The sequence below is a fragment of the Aphelocoma coerulescens genome (genome assembly GCF_041296385.1).
Source record: "Aphelocoma coerulescens isolate FSJ_1873_10779 chromosome Z unlocalized genomic scaffold, UR_Acoe_1.0 ChrZ_unloc_scaf_2, whole genome shotgun sequence".
NCBI classification, from domain to species: domain Eukaryota; kingdom Metazoa; phylum Chordata; class Aves; order Passeriformes; family Corvidae; genus Aphelocoma; species Aphelocoma coerulescens.
In genome coordinates, this window is record NW_027184087.1 from 920,888 (window position 1) to 947,752 (window position 26,865).

Genomic DNA, 26,865 nt, shown 5'->3' on the forward strand with positions numbered 1-26,865 from the left:
AGAATTATCACGCTGTGAAAGGCTGGGCAGCACGCAGAGCCGGCAGTGCCCGCGCCAGGCGCAGGAGGCGCGGGCAGGGCAGGGCAGGGCAGAGCGCGGCCCGCGGCGCTCGCTCACGCCTTGGCCGCACCGCCCATTGTCTGTCCCCGGCGGGGCCCGCGGCTCCCGCCTGCCGCCGCCAGGGGTGTCCAGCGCCGCGCCGGGCGCGCTGCCGGAGCAGGTGCGGAGGGAGCCGGGCAGCGCAGCCTTGAGTGCTTCTGTGGCGGCGGGAGGGGGAGATTCTTGCTCCTGCTCTTCAGGGATTGCTGCTGCGAGGGGGAGAAGCAGATCCGGAGGTGTGCGTGCATGTGCCAGGAGATGCGGAGCGCATTCGGCTGAGGTGTCTGGCCCCTGGGAAGCACTGCGAGAAGAGGCAGAGAGAGGCAGTGGGAAGAGGCAGGAGCAGAACTGAAGTACAGAGCAGCTGTTTCCGAATACTTTGGTTCTTTTGGGTGCCTCAATGAATGTGAACATGGATTCTGTCACTGAAATCTTCTTGAAGCTGCTCTTTCTCCTGTCTGTTCATCACTGGCACATGGCAGTGGTGGGGAATAAATGTAAGTATTGCATATGATTTAAAAGTCAATCCAGAGTGTGTTGAAAACTTCTGGGATATTTTACTTGCTTTTAGAATAAATATAATTTTTGAGACAGATATTTATGCTTTGAAATCATGACAGCAAGCTGCTAGTCTGAAAATTTTCTAAAATCCTTCTACAGATTCTTGTCACCCATCTATGTACAGAATGTTGTTTATAAAGCTTACTGTATAAGAGTATATGAAAGCAGCATTTTGCTAAGGGATGCATGTTCAGCTGTATTTTCATTTTTGTTTTCTCCTTTTAAGTGCAGCATTTTCCAAGGAATTGTGTCTTGCATGGAAATTACTGGCAGACTTCTATTGTGCAATGTTTCTATCATGTAGTGGGTTTTAGCATTTGAAAATTTGGAAAGCTAGTATCTGCATATCCTGGATTAAGCTGGCACTCAACTTTAATGGCAATCACAGTGCAGTGCAAAAGCAGTAGAAATGTAACAAGGAAAATGTGGATAGCAACACTTTAAGGTCTCTTCATTGATTGCATAGGGAGTATTGTTCATGCATGACTACAGAAGAGAATGATAACAGTTCCAATAGAAAGTTTTTTTTTTTTAAATGAGTTAGCTAGTAGGGTGGTATCACAAAATAAAGACTGGGATTACAGTTTTAAAGACAATGTGATGTCTAGGAGGCAAATCATATATATGTATGTAGAGAGATAGATATAAACACATGCACACGCATATATATGTATCTGAAAAATCTGTTTTCAGAGTTGAATTAGGTTAATTATCTTTAAATTAAAAAATAAAAACTTATTAGGAAACTAATTTTCAGGGCTTTTATAATTCAGTAATAGAACGGAGTTATTCTTGTTCCATTTGATTCAGCTTCAGCAAGCTGAAGGATTTCATTTTGTGTTCTGTGGTAGTGCAGTAGCCTAAATGCCAGATGCTCATAACCTGAACTGAACATATTTTCTCCCCTTCCTGTTAAGGCACTGGTTGTGCATCACAGGAATGGGAAGGGCAGAAGTAATGCTTCTGTGGGAAGAAAGTGCATGCCAAAGCAAGGAGGAATGTTCAGGAATAACCTTACAGCCCAGTGGCAGGGGACAGCTCCCTGGAAATATTTTAGCAATGGCAGAGAAGTTTGAAGTGCTCAATGGATCTACAGCCTAGGGTTTTGCATATGGATGCTTTGTAAACTAAACATGCTCCCATGAGCCAGACATTCACATTGCAGCACCAAAATGATCTTGTGCTGTCATTCAGTAATGATATCTCATTTGATACTTAAGTGCACAGTGTAGCCCTAAACATGAATACTAAGTTCCTCTTGTTAAACACCCTGCTACAATCCAGTCACAGCTTTAATTCTCTTCATCATTCTGCATTGTACAGTTTATGAATACATCCATTTTCACAAGACCATGATAATTGAATTGCACATTAATAGCATTTGGCACTATGCACAAAACGAAATCAGTTGCTTACAGGGAGGCATATTAAAACCATTGCAAAAAGACTTGCATCACACAGCAAAGCAGTAAAGCACTAGAGGTCACTCTTACAATTTAGGAAGAAAGGTTTGAGGAAGAGGCTCAAGCTTCTTTCGAATACAGGATTCTGAAGGATAAAGCAAATCAAGTATGAAATACATTTACTACTGGCTTTCTCACATACATCTCAAAAACAGGGCAAAATAGATTACAGCGTCAAATCATTGAACTGCACAAACAGATTTTTTCACATATGTGCTACTATTTATTATTGTAAAATATTTTTATTTAGGAGTAAGTCCTAACTACTATGTCAAAACACTCATCTGAATTGAAAGTACAAGAACTCTGCCCATGCTACAAGCAAGGAAACTTATTGTGGGAAGAATAAATTAAATTATTTAAATCAAGCAATAACCTGTAGACAGAACTTGGCCAGCCTAATGCATATTGTTCATTTTCAGTATCTAATCTGGAAAAAAAAATCCCTTTATATATTGTTTTGGAAGTGAAAATTTCTGTAGGAGACTTTGTTTTAGAAGTGACAGTTTACGTCTGAAGCATTATGGTATGACTTTTGTTAGTGTGTTACAATTCATAAAATCACCTTAGGAGAAAGGGTTTTTCACGATTACTGATTATGATAGATCCATGCACTAGCCTTTATTTACCTACTTTAACTTACTTTGCTCCTTTTTTCTTGTGATGTTAACCAGGAGTTGAAATCCTTTTCAGTAGGTGCTTGTACTATTGGTGTTAATGCTTTTAAACACATTTACAAAACCAAGTTTGGTTTTCTTGAATGAATTTTGATGGCTAGCTTTTTCCAGTTGGCTGCCAATCATCAAAGAGAATAGGATGGGTTTTAAATTTTTCTTCTATATTAATATATTTTTTTTGTTTTAATTTTATGTTTCTTTCTGTAGTAATGGATCCTGAATACCCAAGTTTTACTTTGTCCTCAAGGCCAGCAGCCAGTAAGAAAGGACAAAAGTAAAGACCTTTAAACTTCATCTTGAAGTGTCATTGGTAATATTACAGTAATTAATACAGTAATATTACTGAGTCAGTTGTCCAAAGAAAATTTCTTGGATCAAAAATTGATGTGTTCAAAATTATTTCCGGTCTTAAAGAAATCACAATATTCCTCTTTTGAGTAAAATGATTTTGAAGTTCGTAGGTTGTCTGGAGCTAACAGACCCTGTCATCTAAAATATGAAATTTTATTTCTAGGATCTTATTTTGTAGTTTGTTTGTTTCCCCTGAAAATTAACACTGATACTTCCAACCAAAAGAAGTAATAATTGCTGCTGAAAATTCAAATATTTTAAAAAGTTCTGTAGTAGTGCTGCGTAGAGCTTTCCTATGCTTTGTTTCTCCCAAAGAATTGCACTTCCAATGTAGTTGAAAGAAGTTTGAAGTCCACAGACTTAGTAAGTAATTGTATAAGGTCAAGTGTGAGTTTTAAATGAAAGATTAAAGCAAGTACTGCTGTAAGTTTTTTTGCACTGGAGCTATGAGACATTTTTATTTTATTGGTAACTGTCTCTACTGTTGTAAATCAGCAAGTTTCTAAATCGTCCCTTGAGAACCTGCCAGAAATTGGTACTCCCAATAGGTGCAGTGTTTTTTTTTTAAACTCTCTGAAACTGAAGTGTTGCAGAAAACATAATTAAACCCTCTATACGCATCAAGTCAGCTGTGACTCAAATTATTAAGGGTAATTTTTACAGTGAATGGAAATAAAGAGGAATTGGGGAGTTTCCATGCAAATTCTCACTTCTGTATACCTACTTCTCTGTGTTAAAACTCCCCAGTTTTACAGAAGCTTTTACGAATTCAGATTTTCATATATGTACTATGATGATCACAATTTCTATAAATGCATAAATATTGTCATTATTATTATTACCACTTCTAATAATACTGTGATTGCTGTTGATTTTATTTTATATATCAGGAATTTCTTGTTAATGCTAGAGTAGACAATCTCTCTAAGGCTGACAGAAAATGACTTTTAATGAAGCTGAAGTTTTCAAATAGAGGACTAAGTGAATGCATACCTTGATTATACCATCAGATGCAAGTCATTGTACAAGTATTATCCCCAGGGAAGGGATTACTTGCTACAAGGAAAACATTGTGTATTAATTTTGAACTTAATATCATTCTGATGTTAATCACTGGTACCAAACAGTTCTGTAGAATAACTGACAATTTTATGGAATCGCATTAAAAATATGCTGAAGTCCTGTTTATCAAAACCAATTTATTTTAAAATACAATTCTTTTACTGTTAGTTTGTGGTTGATGTGAACTGGAGGGGAGGAGAAAGTAGTTACTTCCTTAATTTTCTTTTAGTCTCATTAATATTTATTTTCTGTTTATTATAATCTATCTCTTCTATGAGAGAGCAATAGAGACCTCATCAGAGATCAGGCCATCTCTGGGCAATTATTTACATGAATAAAACATTATAGACATCTCTGGTACATTTGGCATGTTGTTTGTACAGTAACATCAAAAACTTGTATCAACATCAAATCTAAACTAATATCAGAAGAAAAATACATGGAATTTTTTTTTTCAAACTTTAAAGGCTTAGAATTCACGGAAAAGCCTCAGGCTGATTACACGGAGTATAATAAACAATTCACATCCCATTGCTCTAGGCTTTAAAATTCCCATGAATACACTTGTCCCTGAGCCCAGTCAGCCGGATGGATGGAGCAAACTTGGTCATGATTGGAGGAGTCATGATTGGAGGAAAGTGAGAGACAAGTAATGACATTCTCAAAGTATGATAGAATCAACCAGAAGAAGAAAATGCACTAGATTCTATGTTATTATGTCATAAGTAGTAGTAATAACATTTTCTGTGTAGGTTGGGATAATCCTGTATTTTGATTACATGTCAGTCAGGAGTTCCACAGGAAGCATTAACTTCTTCCTGTCTTCATAAATATTCATTCATGGCCATTCTGCTTTCTTTCTTTCTTACATAAGAGGACATAAGCGTATGTCTATATTCATCCACAAGAAAGACAACTTTTGACTAAGATGGTTTGCCAAAGTCTTGCAAAATAAAATGTGCGTCTGTCATTGTACAAAGCTCAAGTTTAATATTCTTTCTGGACATTTCTCTGGTACATAAGAAAAAATCCACAAGCCAATATTTTGTCATATATTTGTGGGACTGTGGTGTTTTAACCCCAGCCAGCAACCATGCCCAACACAGCCACTCTGTGATTCCCCCACCAGCAGGTAAAGATGAGGAAAGGTAAAAGATAGAAAACTTGTGGACTGAAAAGAGTTGAACTTGATGTTCCTTGTAGGTCTCTTCCAACTCAGAATGTTCTGGAATTCTGTAGTTCTGTGCATAGAAAAAGCAAAAGTCACATACACAAGCAAAGTAAAACAAGGAATGCTTTCACCACTTCCCGTGGGCACGTAGGTGTTCAGCCATCTCCAGGAGAGCAGGGCCCCATCACACGTTAGAGGGACTTGGGAAGACAAATGCCATCACTCCAAATGTCCCCCCTTCCTCCACCTTCACCCAGTTTATTTATATGCTGAGCATGATCGCACATGGTCTGGCATATCCCTTTGTTCAGTTGGGGTCACCTGTCCTGCCTGTGTCTCCTCCCAACCTCCCCTGCACCCCCAGTCTCTCACCAGCATGGCAGTGTGAAAAGCAGAAAAGGCCTTGGCCCTGTGTAAGCCCTGCTCAGCAACAACAAAACATCTCTCTGTTATCAACCCTGTGTTCAGCACAAATCCAAAACACAGACCCATACTTGACACTGTGAAGGAAATTAACTCGACCCCAGCCAAAACCAGCACAATATCTATTTGCCAGCATTCTGTCTACTGATTCATCTTCTGAAAGAACTTCAACAATCTCACTTTCTTACAAGTTTCAATGAGAAAAAATAGGCCATATATGCCCCCCCATCCCTTCTCAATCCTGCTAACTCCACACTCCAAACAAGCAAATCAAAGAACAATCAAATAGTCAAGAAACATTAAATCTTTCAAATACTTCTTTTCTTTCTCCCCCAAGTAAACCTGTGCATTGGTGCTTCTTGTAGATCTGAGAGTTTAGTGTGCTGTATCACACAGGATTGAACTTCTTCTCAGTACTTTTAATGTTTAATGTTAGTTGCTCTCAACTAACAAGGTGATAACAGAGGTAGGAGCTGTGAGTGCCATGACTAATTCAAAGGGCTTTTCTTCATAGAACACTCCAGGCAATTTTTTCAAAAATGGTAAAGAAATAACAAGTACTAAAATAATCATGTCTATGTCTGTTACTGATTCCAGAAGCACATACTATCTTTATTTAAGATGTTTCTGCAGTGAAAATTTAAAATTTGCTTTTCCCTCTGAGCTTTCAGTTGTTTTCTGAAGAGGGATGGAAAAGCCAAAACAATAGTGGTAACATTGATCATGATAAGTTTCTGTACAACTGCTTGTATTTTGCACAGTTAATTGTTTTGGTAAACTGATCTGGTAGTTCTTGAATATAAAATTTCTTTGTAACTTTTAACTTGTTTTGGCAGTCAGGGCCTATGTATGACTTCTAGATTAAAAACTGAGGAAGAGATGTCCTTCTCAGTATACTAGTATATATTAGATAAATCTCATTATAAAAAGAGCTGTCTTTCTAAATGTGCGAAATGATGTAAAACATATATGAGAAACAGCATGCTGTCAAGATGAAAATGTTTTGCTCTATTTGTTTGTAAAAAATGATGCAGCTTTAGCGGTAGGGTTTAACCAACTGTGGTTTACTGAAATTTTACCTCTGCAATGTTTTATATCTTATGTATTTTATCATTCTTACTTATATGTCATGTGTTTATGTTTTATCTATGTGCGAGTGTACCATTACAGGCTAATGTTATACTCTATAGAATACTTTGTAGGTCATCTGTTACCAGTTGAAGTCTAGGCCAGTAACTTCGAGTTAAACCTGTGAAACACAGTGGAAGGTTGGTGTCCAACTATTTTGCTTTTTAGAAGAAGGTTTTAAGTGTTTACTACAAATTGGTACACTACTTTTTAGTAAACAAAACATTATGTGGACTTGGAGGTTAAAACTATGCTGTCTGTAATCTACTTAATGAGCATTTTCAGTGCAATAATTTGAAAAGTGATTGAAATCCTGGAAACTTCATTTTAAGTAGATTAAAATTAGGAACAACAGAATTAGTATTTAAATATCATACTCACTTAATAAACAAGCGAAGAAAACTGCCTCAAGGGGTTTAAATCTCAAAGGATAGAGAAAAAATATGGTTAGAAAATCTATCCAGCTGGGTAGCGGGTCTAATAACTTTTTATTAAGTAGATATTATTATGTAGTTGTGCTCAAGAATAAGTTATTCCTTGTTCCTTGCTGTTAGAGTGCCTGTTTATTTCTATAAAATTATTTTAGCAATTAAAACATTTACATATTTTAGGGTCTTGAGGGAAAAGTAGATTAGAAACAGCATGTTGGAATAATTGAATTTATTTTTATTACTTAATATCATTGTTTTTTCAGCCGATAGCTGAAGAAGATCTTGCACTTTTTCAGGTGATTCTCTGTCCAGTTCTAAATCTAAGTAGAAAGTGTTTTTCAAAACCTTAGTTGTTTGTAAAAATAAGATTTTATAAATTATTTTTTCTGATTATATTTAATACTTGTTACAAGAAATCCCCATCTGTATTTGCATAACCTGTTCAGTTATTGTGAAAGAATACCTTTAAAGAAAACTCTAAAGAACAAAAGAAAAGTCTCATAAAATATTGGTTAAACAGGATACGAAAGTATTATTACACAGGTGCCATATAACCTAATAAACCTCACCAGGAGAGAAAACAGAATACATTGTTATTAAACAAGGCCCAGAGCAGAGGTTTTGAACAAGACAACAAGAATAAAACCTTTTGAGGGGAACGTGCACTAGAAGAGTGATGCTCTGGACAATCCGAGTTGCATGCAGTGAGCCCGAAACACTGGTTTAAGTCACCCGCAGCATTCTGCTGTGTCCCAAGTTATATTAGACTGGATATGCTCGACATGGATATTCTATAATTATCTGAAAATTTTGAGGGGAGGGGTAAAGTAGTTTTCTTCTGGATTAATAATTTTGGTAGAGGTCAGATAATGTTTACTGCTATGGAGTGCTAATAGAAAATACCAATTTGAAGCTGAAAGACATCTGGAATTAGAAATAAAATTATAGAGGAGCAGGAGAAGGGAGATTTTCATTGTTTCACTTATTTGCAAATATGACTTACTTTTGAGATACATGACTAGCTTCTGTCTTCTGCAGAGACAGGAAAATTGGGATTTATCTGGCTGACATTAAAAATCTGAAACTTTGATATTTGCATCTCAGCTTGCTAAGTTCCTTTTTAGTCATGTGAAAGAAAAAATTGTATATGATATGAAGAAGTCATGACGAAGATGGAAGGAAGAAATCATATGCAAAGGCGATTTGCAGTATAAAGGTGCCATTTGTCTCACTACTGACTATGACTGAGTCTAAGTAACTAGGTCATCTGTACACTTTGTAGACATCTGCACGAGATGGGTTCCAGTTCCATCAAAATATCCTACTGTAAATAAGTGTTAGAGAAAAGTGTACCAAGCTGTATTGATTATCTTGTACAATAATCACCAGCTATACCTGGTGACTCATTCATATTTGCTGTTAAGACTCCCTCAGTCTCCCTCTTCTGTGTTTGGTAACACAGGTTCTACTTGATTGTCCAGGGATTAAAGCTAGTCCTAGACAAAATATAGGGACTAATTGAAGAGCTGGAAATACCCTACTAGTGAGACTGTCTTTCATTCCTGAAAGTGTGAAATAGAGATACTGTGACCATACACAGTGTTCTGGTAAAGGGAAATCTCATTAAATTAAATAAGCTGAAGCTGACTGTTCTATCCACCTGAGACAGTCTGATCTTTCCACCCCTTTGATAAACTATGATTAAAGCTCCATTTTAACCCCAGTCTTGTGAAAAACTGTAGGGGTTTTTTGGTTTTTTTTTTCTTCTAAAGAAAGCATAGAGTGAAAGACTCTATTATGAAAAAAAAAAATACCAGGACCCTACAGCATTTCTTTTCATAAAACAATAATAAAACAAATACAAGTATCCTGGTACTTTCACGGTTACTACCATCCAGCATCTCGTGATGACTATAGACTGACTCTTACTCAGATCAGGAAGGCTTTTTATGCTTCAAGCCAGCAAACTGTGGCTCTCACTGTAATTTCCAATTGATGACAGGATGCGTATCTTCTAAGCAGCAGTCTAGTTTGCAATAGTTTTTTAAACATGGTGAGATTTACTTACCCTTCCTTTCTTTAGAAGAATAAGCAATCTTTAGTAACTGTGTTGTTTTTTTTTTTTTTTTTTTTGGCAGGGGTGGGAGGGTGTTTGTTTGTTTTTGTTTTAATTAAAAATAGTACTGAATCTCGTTGTCTTTATTCTTTATAACTAAAGCTCACAGGGAAATCAGTGGGAGCTTTGCCTAAATAAATATTGAATAAAAGCTTTAGAAAGAATGAGCTGAATATTCATTCAACAGTGATATGCTGCATAGTTTGAATATAACTGGTCTCTTTTATTTCCTTCCTAAGTACTAGTCCTTTCATTATGCCTTGTTTGGAGGACTCAGATACACAACTGTATAACAAACAAGAATTACTCATTTGTCCCACTTGACAAAAAATAAATATGAGAAGAAAAAGACATTTTGAATTTTAGCTAGTTCCTGTGGTTAGGGAATTTCTATGCCTGTAGCAAAAAACTTCTGCTGTTTTTCTGAGCCAATGGTAACTTTTTTTAAAAAACTATCAAGATGATTGATTTTAATTTTCAAGGGTGAAATAGCCCTTAAAACTAAATTTTTTCAGGACTATCTGGATGCAGTGGAGCACACTGACGGTTGCTGAGCTCTGCCCTCCGATTGATAAAGTGTTTGGAGTAAACTCTTAGTTTTATCAGCCTGAGTGTGAAATTTTTAGGGCTGTTTTTCAGTTGTACCATGCCAGCAGGCTCTGGAGCATCACCATACTCTTCAGAGATTACATTTCTGTCCTCAAGCAAAGTCTTTCTCAGAGACTACTTTTCAAGAGAGTAGACATGTCCTCCAGTAATTAAGACTGAATGAACCAACCTCTTGGAGAAAGGAGGGATTATCATAAAACTTGTTTGCAAATACAAACCCATAATTTTGCTCCTAACGTACTTGTTCTTACATAAAACATATTGTAAACATATATGTATGTTTCTTTCCCGGCAAAACAGGAGAAACAGAACCATGGTACTTTGTAATCTCATTTTCTGATGTACTTTTGGAAGATCTAGATAACAGTGGTTAGTCTAGCACAAAAGAAGACTATGATAGGGTTTTTCTCAGGGCACAGTTCTGTAAAAATGTTATTTAGACTTCAAGTAAAATAAAATACAGGATGAATTCAGGGATAGAATAATCAGCTACCAAGCCTTTGTTAAATTTTGATAGACCGATTGTTACTGTAAGAGACTATCAATGTTCTTTTATATCTGGGTGAAATTTGCATTGTATATAAAAATAATTACATATAAAACTCTGCGATGTCCTAGACACGGATGACAGATAAAATGAAAGGTAGCTGTAGCATTTTTGTGCAAAATCCTTTCAGCTATGATAGGAAATGTGTAAGTTTCTTTTATGGAATATCACTTTGTAGCATTTACTCCTTGTATATTGTTAATGTGTTTGGGGTATGATGACTTCTTTCTTGTTTTTCTTTCCCAAGGGCTCAAAAACCCCCATCTCTGCTCAACTTGTTTTAATTTTTGTGAACATTCATTATCTCATAGATCATACTTATGCTGTATAGCTGTGCTTTACTGTGTTCTGATTCATTCTCTGTGGACAGGAAAATAAAGAATTTAAGAGGTAGAGACTGGGGAAAAGGAAGGCTGATGTGTAAGTACCCATATGTACATTTTTGTGCTGTCTGCAATGAAGTGGTTTTTTTTTTGAGCCCTTTGCAAATTGTCCACATCTCTTTGCTGGTTTGCTCTTTGTAGCCCAGAAGTGGTAGATATCCAGTCAGACTGCCCCAAATTTAGAGTGATGGGTGAGTGATGGATTCACAGTTATGCTAAACTTTCTCTCTTTTATACTTAGAAAACTGCAGTAGAAAACAAGCTTTTTTTCACTATCTTGTGTCATGTTGGGGCAGGGTGGGAGAGTGGGTGGAGGTGGGGAATCTACCATGGCAAATAAGTCTTTTCTTCTTGTATCTCGGCAGTGACTACATAGAAATTTGACATTATTCTGCTTCTTGGGAAGGATGGTAGTATATTATCTGTGGATATTCTACACAAGGACAAATTGAGAAATTCTAACAGAGAATTCTCTGATCTAACTCTCAGCCTAGTAAAGTGTGTATATGTGATGGAGGTACTGAAGAGAGTAGTCTCTGTTTTGACGTTTCTAATATATTTTTGTAATGTCTCCGTGGAAGTGTTGCTAAGATAATGCCGCAGGTGTTGAAAACGCATGTTGAGTGGAATCAAATTATGTCAAGTTTCAGTGCATGGTTGTACATACTTGAATATTGCAGATCCAAAGGTATTACTAAAAAATCTACCAGTACTATGAATATGATGTTCATATTTACATGTTAGCTTTTATAGTTTCATGTATCCATATCTTTTTGAATGCTTTAATCCCTTCTCAACAGATTTCTTTTTGATGATTCATCTTTCACACCTGAATTGTTGTTAATGTGTTATCATTTAGTGATTTAGTAGCTATTTAATGATTTATATTATTTTTGCGGCTTTGGTTAATGTAGAGGTACATTTGGAAAACAGCATCCCAGACTGGACATGTGTCCTTTTCTCAGTAATTCACAATGGATAAATTTAATAAATGTAATCTTAAACCTGGAAGACCCATACTCTTGAGAATTTTTAAATGTGTCTGTCATCCTTCCTACCCTGCCACTTGCCAGAAAGAGCTGTGTGTAGGAGAAAGTGGTGATAAAGACTGTGTTCCTCTGACTTTGGAACCACACTGCTAAAAATATGTTAGAACCACTTTTGCAGTAATGGATAATTTCAGTCAGAAAATCAGGTATTGTTTGGTACAAAATCTTTTTTCAGACTAGGAGATTGTAAAATATTGGATGTTTCTTAAACTGTAATTTTTCATAAAACATAACCAGGTAAATAGGTGGTAAACAGCAGCGGGTAGAAAATACTCAGTGTGTTACCTTCTTGGAGTATAAATAGTGGTCTATTTTATACTACCTTTTAATATCTAGCTAAAAATATTTGACAGATAGTATCTTGATCCACTTAAATTTCTTCTAATCAAATAATTCATTGTCATTTTTCCAGCAATTAATCTATCATCACTGAAGGAAGAAATCCTATGCCAGATCAATATTATCTGTATTGGAACATAAAGTTTTTATGAAAGAAGAATTGTGTTATTCCTTCAGGCTAAACAAATTTTAATTTCAAAGCCTGACTTTGCACGACTCAGAAGAAAACAAAACATTTTGTAAAATAGTAAGTGGTCTTCTGCTTAAACTATTGTTGCAGAATTTTTATTGTATCCGTCAAGGCAATTAAAAAACATATTTGTGCTTAAATATATGCATAAAAATACAATTAATGAACAGCACAGTGATCAGAATCCCACTTCAGTGAGTGGTTTTGAAACAAGTTGCATAGATGCCTCTTGAGCAGATGCCTTCTAACCGCTTGTCGCAGTACCAGCCCTGTGCATGGTCACAAGGTGCACCTCAGCCCACCCTTGAGTCCACACCTTCTCCTAGTTCTGCTGCCCAAATGTGGACCCAGACACCTTGCTGGTACTGCAGGATTGCTACAACACAACAGGGAGTCATGTACCTGGCAACCTTGCTCCTAGACCATTTAATCCTCTCTGGGGCCTTGTTGCCCTCTATGCCAAATTATTTCTTAATCACAAATTTACTGCTGATTACCAGCTAGAATTTGAATTTCCCCTTTCAACTTTTGTACTTGTTTAGCTTTGTAGATAACTGCTTTTTTGATTGTAGTTGAGAAGTTTGATTTTGTGGCTCACATGTTGAAATAGAATTTGTACCCAACTTTAGCTATGTTTGAAGGTGTTGAATGTGGACATGGGCAAAACACAGATGCCCATATCTTAAGTCTGCTATGTTTTCAAAGAATATTAAAACTGGAGAATGATGCCTGGCCCAGATTTATTTAGGACTTGAAAATTCATTAATTTACTTAGAAATATTTACACTTACATGCAAGAAATATTTTGTGTGTGTGGTGGATATTTTAAAATAGACTCAGTTTTAGGTTTTTTTTACAATGCTGAAGTTTGCTGTAGTATGAAATAACATTACATGATCAGTCAAAACATAGGTTTGTGGAACCAGACTGTCAGGGACACTCTTATTTTGTAAACTCCCTCAATTCCCTTTTGACGGAATCAGAAATTCAGATGCTTGATTGTTTCATTTTACCATGACCTAATTTTCTTCCCTGGCAAGTTTTCCAGGAGTAGGAATTATCTCTATTTCTGACATGTGACTTGGCTGCCAAGACAGGCCTTGGCTACTCTGTTCATTACTGTTACTGTTACTGAGAAATGTGCAGTTTTCATAGGGATATGAGTTGAGGATCCTTCGAGCTTGGAAGTTGTGCATATATTTGAATATTTGAAGCAACAACTCATAAAAAAAGAGGAGCCTAATAGTCACTTAAACTGTGTACTGATGATAGCCCATCTGTAACACATCATCTTCTGTGTGTTAGCAAATAGTTTACTCACAACAGTTTGTTGTGCATATCGGCACTGTATGTACAGTGTTGCTACCTCATACAGCTTTTATGCTATTATGATACTGTACACCTTCTCTGTAATGCCAGTATTCAAACAGTTGCACCAAATGAAGGCTTTCCAATGATTTTTTAAAGAATTAATGTTTCTAATTGTGGAAGAGAATAAAACCATTTAATGAGTTATCTCAGTGAAGGCATGAAATCTCTGTGTGCGACTCTGAAGGATTTTAAGTCTGAGTCCCATTCTGGGCTCCCAGTCCTTGTCTAAGCAAAGATTTCAGCAGAGACCTAGCTGGCACCAGCACCTGATAAAGAATCTGATCTTTCTCTTATTTTGAATTGCACAACAATTATGCATCTTAGCTATTTTTTGGTTTTGATTTGAGAATTGGTTCTGTTGTTGGGAAACTTCAGGTAATGTTGATTGTATTGTCAGGTAACTCCAAATCTGGGGAAAAGAAAACCACAAAACCAGCAAACCAATAAGAAAGAACTTTTCATCATTTAATTGGCAGGACTTAAACGTCATAATATTTTTATACATAATATCAATGAATTCTTTAGGGTGGCAAGATAGTACTTGTAAGTGTATTCACAAATCTGTATGTAAAGAATTACTTTACATACCAGTGGAGTTTTTTGCTGTTATTTTTATAATCGTGATTTTAAAATCTCTTTTAATGAAATGGCTAACATACATTTGTATTTTTTTTTACGTGCTGCAGGACTCTCTTTGACTTTTATTTTGTGCTCAGTTTTGACATGGTTTTTCTATTGATGTTTATGTGTTTATATTCAGATTAGTGAATTTAACACAGGACACAAGCAACTGATCTGCAGATATCAATGCAGACCCTGCCTAAGGATGATCAGGAAAACACCTATTGTTACTCTTCAGAGTGAGTTTTAGAGTTAATTCTGATATGCATTCACAGTAAAAATAAAAATGCCAAATATCCCACACAAACATTTTCTGGTTTTTTTTTAAATGCGTCATTCACAGCTGCTGTGTGTTGAGCTCACATCTGTAAGAAGGGATGCATTTCCAACAACAAAAAACTTCATATTAATATGCCATTTTCTCTCACTGGTAGCAGTTTAAACTGTTTTATGCAACACCATTGAACAAAGTGAAAACACTGGTTTATGTCAAAAGATGAGATGAACAACCATGACTTTTTCTAGATAAGAGTGTCTCTGATAGTGCTGTATTCAGTCAAGCCCCTCAAAACAGCTGCTTCCCTCATCACTCCACCTGCCCCTGCCGTAAGCTTAAATTGTTGATCTGACAGTAAGAAATACTTGGTTTGATATTATAATGAGCCACTATTTTGAAGAGAAAATGGATAGATAATACTTTAGTAATTAAAGCAGGAGAAGTCTGTGCAATGATGAGTTTTATTTTGATCATAGGTAAATTCATTAAGCAATAATGAAATCCAGTGTTTTTCTAGGAGCTGTGGTATGTTACTAGATCATTCAGTTTGTTTTCTCCAAAGGTGAGTCACATTTCTTCAAGCAGACCAACAAGATAAGAGAAGCAGCTCAGCACAGACTTTTTGTCTTCACAGTGATTTTCACAGCTGTGTATAGAAATGTGAGAAGGCAGTCCTAAATAGAAATGTCCAGCAAGGGATTTCCTTACCTCAGAAAGAATGCTTTCATTGAAGAGGGTGAAAAAAGACTTGAGAAACTACAGCCAAGAGAAAGCAATTAATTAATTCTGTCAAACAATGCATACTCTTCAGAAAAAAAAAGAACCCATAGTTTTTTTATCTACTGTATCTTTGAGATTTCAGTGTTTGCCAAGAGATTAAGATACCATCTTCAGCCTAAAATGATCCTTTTATTTATAGTTTGAGTAAGCACAACAGTAGATAGCTCATAAAAATTTTTCATTCTACTAAAAAATTAACATAATTATAAGAAGTGTGATAGTTAAGCTAACAAAGCGGGCTGGTCTTATAACCATGAAGGCAAATTTTCTTCAAACTAATCTTTCTTGTTGAAAAAAAAGTTGTCACACTGCAAGATTTATTTTGCAAGTAAATTGAAAATTAAATTATACCTCAAAGGCCTTATTAATACTTTAAAACCAATTTTTAAAATGTGGTATTTATGATGATTCTTTTGCAATGTTATGTTAATGCAGTATTTCAGTGCTACTGAAATATGAGGCAGTGTAATAAAGATATTTTTTCCTTTCTTATATTTCTGTTTCTCTTTGAAAGATCTCATCATAATTTTGCAGTATTCTACTTCCAGGAATAAGTTGCAAACTTCAAATAAACTTCAGGTGTAAGATGTTGGTCTTCATTAAAAGGTCCATTTTAAAAAATTTGGTTTATCTGTTTTATAAAACGAGACTTAGCTTCATCAGTATATTTTACTGCTTTTTAATGTGTCGTTAGTTCAATAGAACTCTATCATTCATCTGAGAACTAGCAATCAGTAATACTGGATGTTGTTTTCTGTCCCACTGCTGTATTCTTTCTTATGAATGTGTAATGAAAAATGTGTAAACGACCCTTGAAAAAGGAACTTTTTAAACTTTGTATAAGTCTCTTAATCCAGAGTGAGTAAAATCTTGATTTATTTTCTTCTTTCTTTTTCTTTCTTGTCTGTCCAGATGACTGAGGGTTGTGGATGAGATGTTACCCACTTGGATTGGCCTACAGTAAATTGTGTATATCCATATCTTTGGGGCTGGGGCATGGATTTGTAATTCTTCATGTTGAGACAGCAATTGAATGTCATAAATTTTAAGCATCCACATGCTTTTTCACAGTTGTTCATACTTGTGGGTAATTTTATGTCATCGTATGACTGACTAGTACACTTCAGTCGTGTCTAATAAGCTTCTGACTTGAGCTGAAATTCTTGTTATTTTCTGTCTAGTACATGGCCTTGTGTTTTCTGATGCCAGACTTCATTCTGTCTCTGTTACTCTGCCATCATTTAGTTCTTTCTTTTGATATCTTGATTCTGCTCTGTATTGATGACACCTAATTGTACAGGGAGATGAATTTATAAACATATCTATAGTTTTTATTTCATGGTCTTAATGAAATTAAGGAATTCCTTGATTCGGTGATCATTAACTCATGGGTGGTTTGATTCTTCCCTTCTTGGTATCTCATATTACCATTTTCCTGTCTTTTTGCATCATGTAGTTCCTTTTCTCAAGTACTCATGAATGACTAGCAATTTCCTATATAACAATAGATAAAATCAGCCACAGCTTTTCAATCTAAAAATTGCCTGTCACAGAAAACCACAGATTACTTTGACATGATATACATGAGGTAACCTTTATTCCATTTGGTCTAGCTTTTCATTTACCTCCATTTTTTCAAATATTCTTTCCTTTCACTATTTTTCTAAAGTCTCCCATATTATTGAAGTCAGATTTACAGATTTTTTTTACTACCAGTTTTGTACCCATTCTACCTTTCTTATCCTCTCCTTTGTGTGTTTATACTACAGAATTTTGTCCATTTATTCACTTCTAATTCACCTTGTTAGTTTAGTTTATAGTGCTTTTATCTATGTCTGTAGTAACATGTATCAGGTTTTTGGAATTCAGAGATGCAGAGCTGGGGTGTTACAATACACTACTGTTGAATTTTTTTTTTTGTTTCTCATTTGTTCACATTATGTGTTGTGCTTCAGTATCTTTGGTCATCAGTCACATTTCTAAAATCCTGTGAGAGAAGTTTTTATATAACTTAGTACCTAACATTATATTTGTGGGGGAGCAAGGAAAATTCACATTTAAACCTAGCTGTTTCCATACTTCAAGAGGAAATGAAATGTGTGTAGTGGAAAGTAGAATGTCTTATCAATAAACACAGGCACTCTATACTTTGTAGACATACTGATATACAGAAGCATGAATATTAGAAGATACACATGTACTCAGAATTAATTCTTTAACTTCATCATACAATAAGAAGGTAACAGTCAATAAATGTTTACGTAATGTGAATATTGGAAATTTTTCTGGGATTATTGCTTCTAAAAATACTTTGCATGTACTTTATATTTGCTTTTTATTATATTATGAGGGAACAATCTAATTTATTTTGTACTGTTGGCTTTTCTTTTGCTTTTCTTAATCTGGTTAGGTCAAGTAATGTATTTGAGCTGCTGAAAGTGAATTAATGGTTTGCATTTAATAAAAATACCTAGTAAAATTTAGACCCTCACCAAACAAACACAGATCTAACAGCAGTAAGTTCTGTCTAATCTCCTAAATGTGTTGTGCCCAGTAGAAATGTTTTAATTGTGTAGTATGTTGTTTAAACACCTTTTTTTTAAATACTTGAAAATATGTCTCCCTTTCAAGTTCCTGCATAGAAATTTTTTTGAACCCTTTGATTTTGTGGTAAGAGTTATTAATTTCTGTCATTCAGCTAATCAAGTCTTTTCAAAATCTTGCATAGACTCATAAAGTGTGAAACTTGATTGTAAGTATCTGCATTTGTAGATCTTGAAATAACATACATTAATAACTTTAAATAGTTAAAATAATAGTATAGAGACATTTTTCTGGATGAAGCAGGGGAAAATACTATGTTTGTCATTTGTCTGGAGTTACCAAGTTTTTTAACTTCTCTCAGTGTGTATAAACTTAAAAGAAAATGATTAAATTGTGCTGCATTATAACAGTAATGGCCCATCATTTTGAATAAGTATAAGCAGTTAAGTGTAATGATAGTTTTCTGAAAATTACTTTGGCTCATTCCCAATTTTAGGGTACTTTTACCATGTAAATTTAAACAACTTTTAGCTGTTACTTTAGACAACAGGGTGAGTATTATAATAATACTTTATTGACTTAAGGTGGAAAAGAATTGCTAATGAGTTATATTACAATCTGTCTTTATAGGACACTCAGTCCCATAAGATAACTTACATAAGATATGCTTTCTTCGCCATTTATTATATATCCCTTTGATAATATCATCAGAGTGGTGGGTATTTATCTGCTTGACTGAAGGCTTTGTATGCTTGGTTGTTCATTTGTCTAAAGAAAAAGATTAATATTCTGTAGTAACAGTGTGCCTTCTCAACCCTGAATGAAAATACAGGAAGCAAGAAAGTAAACTTGATATTGTGTAATTGACTTGAGCTTTTATAAGCTTTCAGACTGTAAACATTTATGACTTTTATAAGGAGAAAACATAATATTTTTATTTCAACCTTAAAATGCTAAAACACCTGAAAAATAATTTTGACCCACTTTAGAGTGAGTTTCAGCAGAGTGCACTAAATACTGATAATTATAAAAAAATACTGGGGAATAAGGGTTAGTTATCCACCTCCCATGTATATCTCTGTTTTGTTCAGCTTTTGTGTTGGTTTGTTTTTTTTAAATTTTATTTCCTGACAGGCTCACCATGAACTCTCCTGTTAAAGGTCAAGGTAATTAGGACTCTTGGAAATGATAATTGTAAATCCTATTCATAGGCAGTCAAAATTTTTGAAAGCTCTCAATCTTACTAGAGGCCTCTCCAGCTTTGGTTTTTCCCACGAATATTTAAGACATCATCAGCACATTTCTTCAGTTGCCACACACACTGATTTTACATGTCTGTATGCCTGTGTGCACGCATGCCCATGTGCACATATACTATTCTCTAATGTAGCAGAAAAAAAATCTCTTTTCTTTCTACTCTTTTATTTCTCCCTCACATTAAAACCTGAAACTTATAAGTAGAATAATTAACAAAAAGAAAAACTAACAGATCTGACATAAATACAATAAAATCATTATAATTCTACAAATAAGAATTTCTGTAAGGGGAAGAGCTTGGCAGCGGCTGATTAAAGATTTCAGTGCTTCAAAGCTGCAAATGTTTGCTTGCAGATATAAGTCATAGTGTAGCTTGGTCCCGTCTCAAATATATGGGTTTGAGAGTAATGAATGAAGATGAAATAAGAAAAGGTGGAATTGTATTTCTAGGGGTTTGTATTTCATATATCTAGTTTTTAAAAATATTTTTTATGTCTAAAATTTTTATTTAAAACTTTGATTAAAATTTTAAATTTTTATTAAAAATGCAAAATATTTTTGCTTCATATACCTAGCGTTTTTTAAATTAAGTAAATTGCATGTGAAATATTGTTTGAGTTAATTAATTTTGTTTCTGCTTGAGGAGGAAAGAGAAAATGACAGCACTTAACAAGCCATCTTTCTATGGATTTACATTTTGTAGTGTAAAATTGAATATATATAAGCTGATACATTTTTCCATGGATTTCCATTTGGCAGTATAAAATTCAATGTATATAAACTCAATTGATAAAAGGCATTTTGAATACCACTGTAAGCATTTACCAGTGTTTGTGATTATTTGCAGTTGATTGTGTGATTTCTCTGGTGCCTTATAAGAAGAAAGTCCATCTGGCATTGGATATTAATAAAATCCCTTTCTATTGTGATCCCAAATTTTTTATGAACTTTAGTCTTTTTACAATCTCACCTGTTCTTAAAATTAAATTGAAATAAGGAAACATAAAGAAAAGTTGGTCAACAGGAAAAAGGAGAGACATAAATAGTCATATACACTGTAGAAATATATAGTTACAGAGTTATTATGTCTTCTTGCTGTAGGGAGTCAAGTTAAATGTTAAAAGTCTTTCTTCATATAGATTTTTAAAGTTCTTGTATGAAATGTGAGAAAATAATTGTCCTGTTGCATATTGCTTGTGAGACAGCCACTAAGCCTTTTCTTTGTTTATTCACGCCATCCAGTATGTCTCAGAAGTTTTGTGAAGGTAATTATCTTGAAAATTTTACACACGCAGATGGCATACTCAATGGGTATTGTGAGCTGAGTAGGAGAGAGATAAATTTCTTTCAGTTTTGGTCTGTGTTGCACCAGAACACCATGGAAAGGATAAGCTCCTGGTAAAGTCTTAAGTTCAGAAAGGAAGCATCAAACCTGTAGCAGTTTGCAATAAATCTATCTGAAGCAAATGTCTTAAAAATAAACAGAACATGATGATGGGCAGACACTTTGCTGGCTAGTTTTGCTTCAAATTAGGTAAATAAATATGTCTGTGTTTTTTTTCTTATTTGCTGTTACTTGTTTTTATTGTAAATATTATGAGCTTGCTCTGAAGGAGAACATTATGAACTTGCAAGACTGAACAAGGACAGTCTGTAGTTTCCTGAATAAGGTTGTGCACTACCTCCCGTCTGAGACCATTAAGGTTTAGTGTGGCAAAAGTATTAAGTACAACTTCACTTTAAATAGACCATTCTTGGATCTGATTGAAAATTTATATTTTTTTACCTTTCAAAAAACATTATGTAATTGTAAAATTGGTATTGTTTAAAATATATCTGACTTTTAAATCAATTAAACTTGACTCAAATTCTCTTTACTGATGGAAAGAAGTATTTTAATCACATGGCATAAAGATAATTTTCTTCATTCCCCGCCCTTCTAAAGTCTCTTCATGCTCTTGCTTAGAGCCTTGTTTTGTAGTGGAAGTGTATATCCTTGTAAAGCACTGTATTCTGAGATGTTAGCTGAGCATCTGATAGAAGTAGATGAATAAGAAAATCTGACAGAAGAAAACATGGATGTGTATACTACTGCTTCTTGAATTTTTTTTTAAATTTAAAACAGAATATAAATTAATTATTCTAGATTCCTGTTTCACAGAGATTCTGAATTACAGAATTCCATCCACAGTCAGAGGGGAAAAAAAGTCAATTGGCCAGAGGGAGGAATACTCCCATTTCTTTCTTCATTCATTATGTTAACCACATAAATTCTTCTTGATGTGTAGAGCAAGACAGTTCATTTAGATAAGATTTGGGTGAACACTTACATCATGACTGAATGTCTTATGGTCACTTAAAGAATCACCAGCAAAGATATCAGCGAATATGAGCAAATAATGTAAAAGCAAAATCATGGCAAAATTCATTGGTAGAGTTCACTCTACTATTTGCTGGATGCTTGAGACACACTGAGGAAAGCAAACTAAATTCTAAAATCAATGAACCAAAACCAGAATCAGCCCAAAACATATTGGGAGAGGGAGAAAAGAGCAGGAGTAGGAAAGGGTAAGGATAATAATGAACATAGAAGACAAAGTTGAGATAAGACCCCCGTGCTAAACTGATTTATTTTTAGCAATATGAATAGAAGAATTTTGTTGCAGAACAACCTCTGCATTAAGCGTATCAGAAGTGCAGTTGATTTATTCTGTAATTGCAGTGACTCTAAACTTTATCATGCAAATAATTTCTTTATAATGTTACAATCTGTACTTCTGAAGTATTATTTCTCTGAAATTAAGCTGTGTCCAAAACAGAATGCTTCCAAGAGTACTATGAATTTTTGGTGTGATTTCACTTCAAGTCAATTTTCAAGTTAAAAAAAAAAAGGAGAAAAGCAAACTAAAACTTGTGTGTTTTCTGCAGAGTTCTTGACATATAAAACAGTCCTATAGCTGTTCAATAAGAAAAGGAAGAGCGATTTTGTGCTCTTTTCACTTCCTAAAGGCTGACAACCAGTCTTACCTTTTAAAATTAAAGCAAGCTTTACCAAGAAACAATAGAAATGGTAAATGAATTCTAAGTGAATATTTTTAGTCTTTATAAACCTAGAAATAGTGGAATTTTTGCCTTTGGGAATAATTGTGAATTTATTACATACTCTTCTGAAGTATTTTTATAGCAGACCCTCTTTCTGAAACAAACTCTAAGTGGCCTTTCTGCAGAATTAAACACTTGACAAATATCTCATAATATCAGTTAGAAAACAAATCTCCAGTGAATAACTAATTCCACTGAATTGTGTGTAGTTCAATAAAAAATTCTTTCTGTAAATCATAGAGTTAAATTAGTAATAATAAAAATTGCCATTCAGTTTTTAAGAATGATTTGCTACCTATTTATGAAGTTTAAAAATCCTATTTTATTGTAGTGCAAACATTAGAATTGTCTTCTATGGAAAAGAAAAAATTTGTTTTTTATGAAAAAAATGAGCAGGAATTTATAATAAAGCAATTACGTATCAGACTAAATACAAACACACTTTGCTTCCAAAAGCAACCTCAATATTTGGGTGTTAATCTTCTAATTATTTAATATATTCAAAGTTATTATCCATAGACTAGAGTATTTTTAGTCTGTGTATAGCTAAAGGAAGATAAAACATGATGTAAACTATAAAACTATTTAAACCTTTCTGATACTGTTGCATCAGTCTGTGACAATGCAAATGCTGTGGAGGAAATTGTGGGTTAAAGAAACAAAGTTTTTTCTTTCTTTTCAGTGCTTGATGACTGTATAGAATTTCCACGGTCAAATTATGCACTTCTTGTTTGATTTTATCACTTTTATCTGGCAGCTTACCAAATTTCAAGTTGTTCTGAAAACTCAGTTCATTTGTTTGCATAGAGAGGCTTGTAGGATTCTCGTTGTTTGTAAGGGAAAAACTTAGCTATTCTCTTCAATTTAGCCATACTCTTTGATATAAAATGAAAGGAAGGTAAACTTGTGGTGTAACTTTTGTTTTTTGAGTGCTTATCTCATGGGTGGAGATAAAGACCGTGGAACAGGTAAGATGAGAGCCGTGCACGCAAGCAAAGCAAAACAAGGATTTCACTCAGTACTTCCCATTGGCAGACAGCTGTTCAGTCATCTCCAGGAGGGCAGGGTTCCACCATGTGTAATGGTGATTTGGAAAGATAAAAGAGCATTGCTCCAAAGGCCCTTCCTTCCTGTTTCTTCTCCCAGCTTTCTATACTGAGCATGGCACCACATGGTATGGTAGTGAAGAGGTTTTTCAGCATCAGTTAACTGTGTTATTTGCAATTCCTGAAGGTACAAGGTTGGTGCAGATTAGTAGTTTGGTGACTGATACTCTTCTAGGATTTCTTCACCACCTACTGGTCTTAATTTTTGCCTTGTGACTTCTTTTTTGCTCCACCCACATTTTAATGAAAAAAAAAAGTAAAATGAAGGTTTTTGTATGTGCTGTATTAACAGATCATTTTTTGTTGTCACTAATTACAGAATTACCTCTTTTCTAGACGACTGTACTGTGGATCTAATTAATTAATACATCAAATAATTTCTTTCAGTTAATTTAAAAACTTGTGAAAGTTTGCTTTCATTTCCTTCATACCCCTTCTACCCTTTGATTTTTTTCCTGCTTTTCAGTAAATTTTATTATTCATACTTGATGTAGTGCTTCAGCTTTGAGTAGTTTCTAGTGAAGATTTACAGTCCCTCTTTAGTGAAATATTTGGAGCCTTACTCCTTACTGTCTGTGTAACCTTTCATAACTGCTGGAACCTTTTTTTTTAAATGCAACCTTTTTCCACACTGACTAAATAAAAAGAGGCCTCAAAATTATGTTAAAGTATAATGTGATGTAGGAAATCTAGATAAGATAAGCCATGTGCTAGCGTCAAATTTATTTTATGTCTGAAAATTGTGAAATTCCTCAAAATAAAGCATGAAATTCTTTCCTTTGAATCATTGTAGAAGATGTTCGTAATATAAGAATTTTTATTTTAAACTTTCTGAAAAAGGGAACATATTTGCAGTGTTCACTTAGAAATACTTCAAAAAAAAAAGAAAAAATAAACTGAGGAATTTCAACCAAGTACTGCAGCTGGGAGGGAAAACGAGTTTTGTAGCTGAGTATCTCCTTTACTGCTTGGCTTTCTGCTACATGTTTTATATTGTTAATATGGGTCTTGGATCCATTTTCCCTGTGGTAAAGTACATCATGTATTAATGCCAAGAAACTGTAATATATCCCATATTTACTTAAGTATACTAAGATGAGTGAAGCTTACTATTCAGCGAAGAATTCAGCTATAATGATTTAGAGAAATGATGTTGCTTTCTTCAGTGGGATTTTATCAGCACATAGTGTGTTTTCATACTTAAAAGAAAGTATTCCTATGTTTGGAAGTTCTGTATTGATCCCACAGTTAATGTAAGCGTAATCTTAAGGAAGAAAAAATTGCTGTGAGATCAATAAAGTCAATCTTCCCCCATATAGTTGTACATAACTTAGTTTTGCATCCAGAATGCTTTAATCTTGTATGCTAACGTAATTATCAGTGAAGGCTTGTTAACTTTGAGCTCTACAAAGTCTCACCTTCAATTTCTGAAATCAAAGGGCTGTTCCAGTGTTATATTTGAGTTTTGATGTTGAGTGCTTTTAAGAAAAAATAAAATATATAACATATATTAATGTTATGAGTAATCTAGCAATACAGTAAAGGACTGCAAGACCTATCCTATGGAAAATACATTCAGAAATATGGTTGCAGAAGGCAGAGTGTTGATTGAAAGGGAGATGTGATTTATTCAAAAGTCAATGAGGTCATAACGGCTTTTATTTTTTTTCTCCCGCTTTTCATCTCTACTGAGGGACAAAACCAAAATCTGTAATGCTTTAGACCAGATAACTATTCTTGCTTTCATAATTTAAAGTAGTCATGTAGCTGGTGAATTGATGACCTGAAATTCATCCTGTTCAGGGGGATCTACATGACTTTGAGCTGTTACAGATGGTCCTAAATCATATCAGTTCTAGCCTTGCATTCCTGGTATGAATGTTAAGTGAAAGCCTACATGATTTTTGACACTGAAAGTTTTTGCAGGCAGAGTAAATTAACAAAAATTAGCAATGTTATTGGATTATTTTGCTTACCTTTAATCAACACAGATGTAGCTATGTAACTGTATAACCTGAGGCAGTTGTTTCTAGTTATTTCATTGTTGTAACAAGATTGGGTGAGAGTTAACTTAGTTAGTTGTGATCAAGGAAAAGCAGTAAGTAACGTACTAACAGAAAATAAACGTCTGAGATGTTACTTTCATTTTAAATCATGTGAAGCTCTTAAGAATATAATGACATATAATTTTAGTGGTCTTGTTAAAATTTTCCTAAATTTAATGGTGACTAGACTGACCTGGAATACCATTATGCCACTGTGCTTCCTAGTCTGCAGTTTAAATGAGGTTCCTGGTACACAGCTAGCTTCCAATGAACTTGTGCAACAAAGAGCCAACCAACAAGTTCCTTATTGTAAGGCAGTTCTTTACCAAATCCCTGTAGAAGTCATTGTGAAAATACACCATAATTTAAAATGGGCTGCCATCCACTGCTTTTCTGCCCTGTGTGGTGTTGTGTGGCTTCCATTTGAATGGGAACAATAAAACTTTATTGTAGTCAGAATCCTTTGTTCATTCCTTCCTGAGACAAAGAATTTTGGTATCTAGGGTACATTTTCTTCAAGTCATGTCAAAAATGATTAATAAAATGTTTACAAAACAATACCCTGAAACCTAATTCTTTTCAATTATCTGACATCCATTCTTAGAAATGCAGTTTAAAAAAGAAAACAAAAGGAAAAAGGCATGTTTTGTACATTATGGATTTGTTCTTTCATAGTAAACTGTCATGCTTTAAGTGACTTTAGTTAAGTTGGTTGGGAATGAGGTTTCAAAAAAATCTCTGAAAGGTTTGCTTAATATTTAGTTATTAAAAGTGTTTATTAAGGGGAAAAAAAGAGAAGAAAAGGAAGAGGAAATTATTGCCCTATTTAGTACAAGTATTCCTTGGAAAAATGTAGAATTAATCGTGTATAACACTGATGGTACTCTTTCTTCCTTTACCTCTGTGCCCTGTTGTACTAATATTATCCTCATAAACTTAAGTACTAACTTCAATGTATGCCTACACACCATAGAACAAGTATTATTTTGAGATGCACTGTTCAGTGGTTTGGACATACATTAGGAGGTTCCCTTATTCAATTCGATTTACACTGCTAAAGCAATGGAAAAATGCATAGAATGTAAAGCAGTGGTTAAGGTCCTTTCTCTGGGCTAGGCTGACTTGGCAAAACGTGGTGCTACTGTTCTCAGGCTACATTTTAG

At 34.6% G+C, this 26,865-nt stretch overlaps 1 protein-coding gene across 1 annotated transcript in view; it reads left to right on the forward strand.

The window, feature by feature from the left end:
* Positions 1-499: 499 nt before the first annotated feature.
* Positions 500-26,865, forward strand: part of CNTNAP4 (contactin associated protein family member 4) — a 209,797-nt gene continuing 183,431 nt past the window's right edge. Inside the window, exon 1 of the mRNA XM_069002648.1 lies at positions 500-596. Coding sequence (XP_068858749.1) covers positions 500-596 — 97 coding nt within the window. The remainder of the gene's footprint in view (positions 597-26,865) is intronic.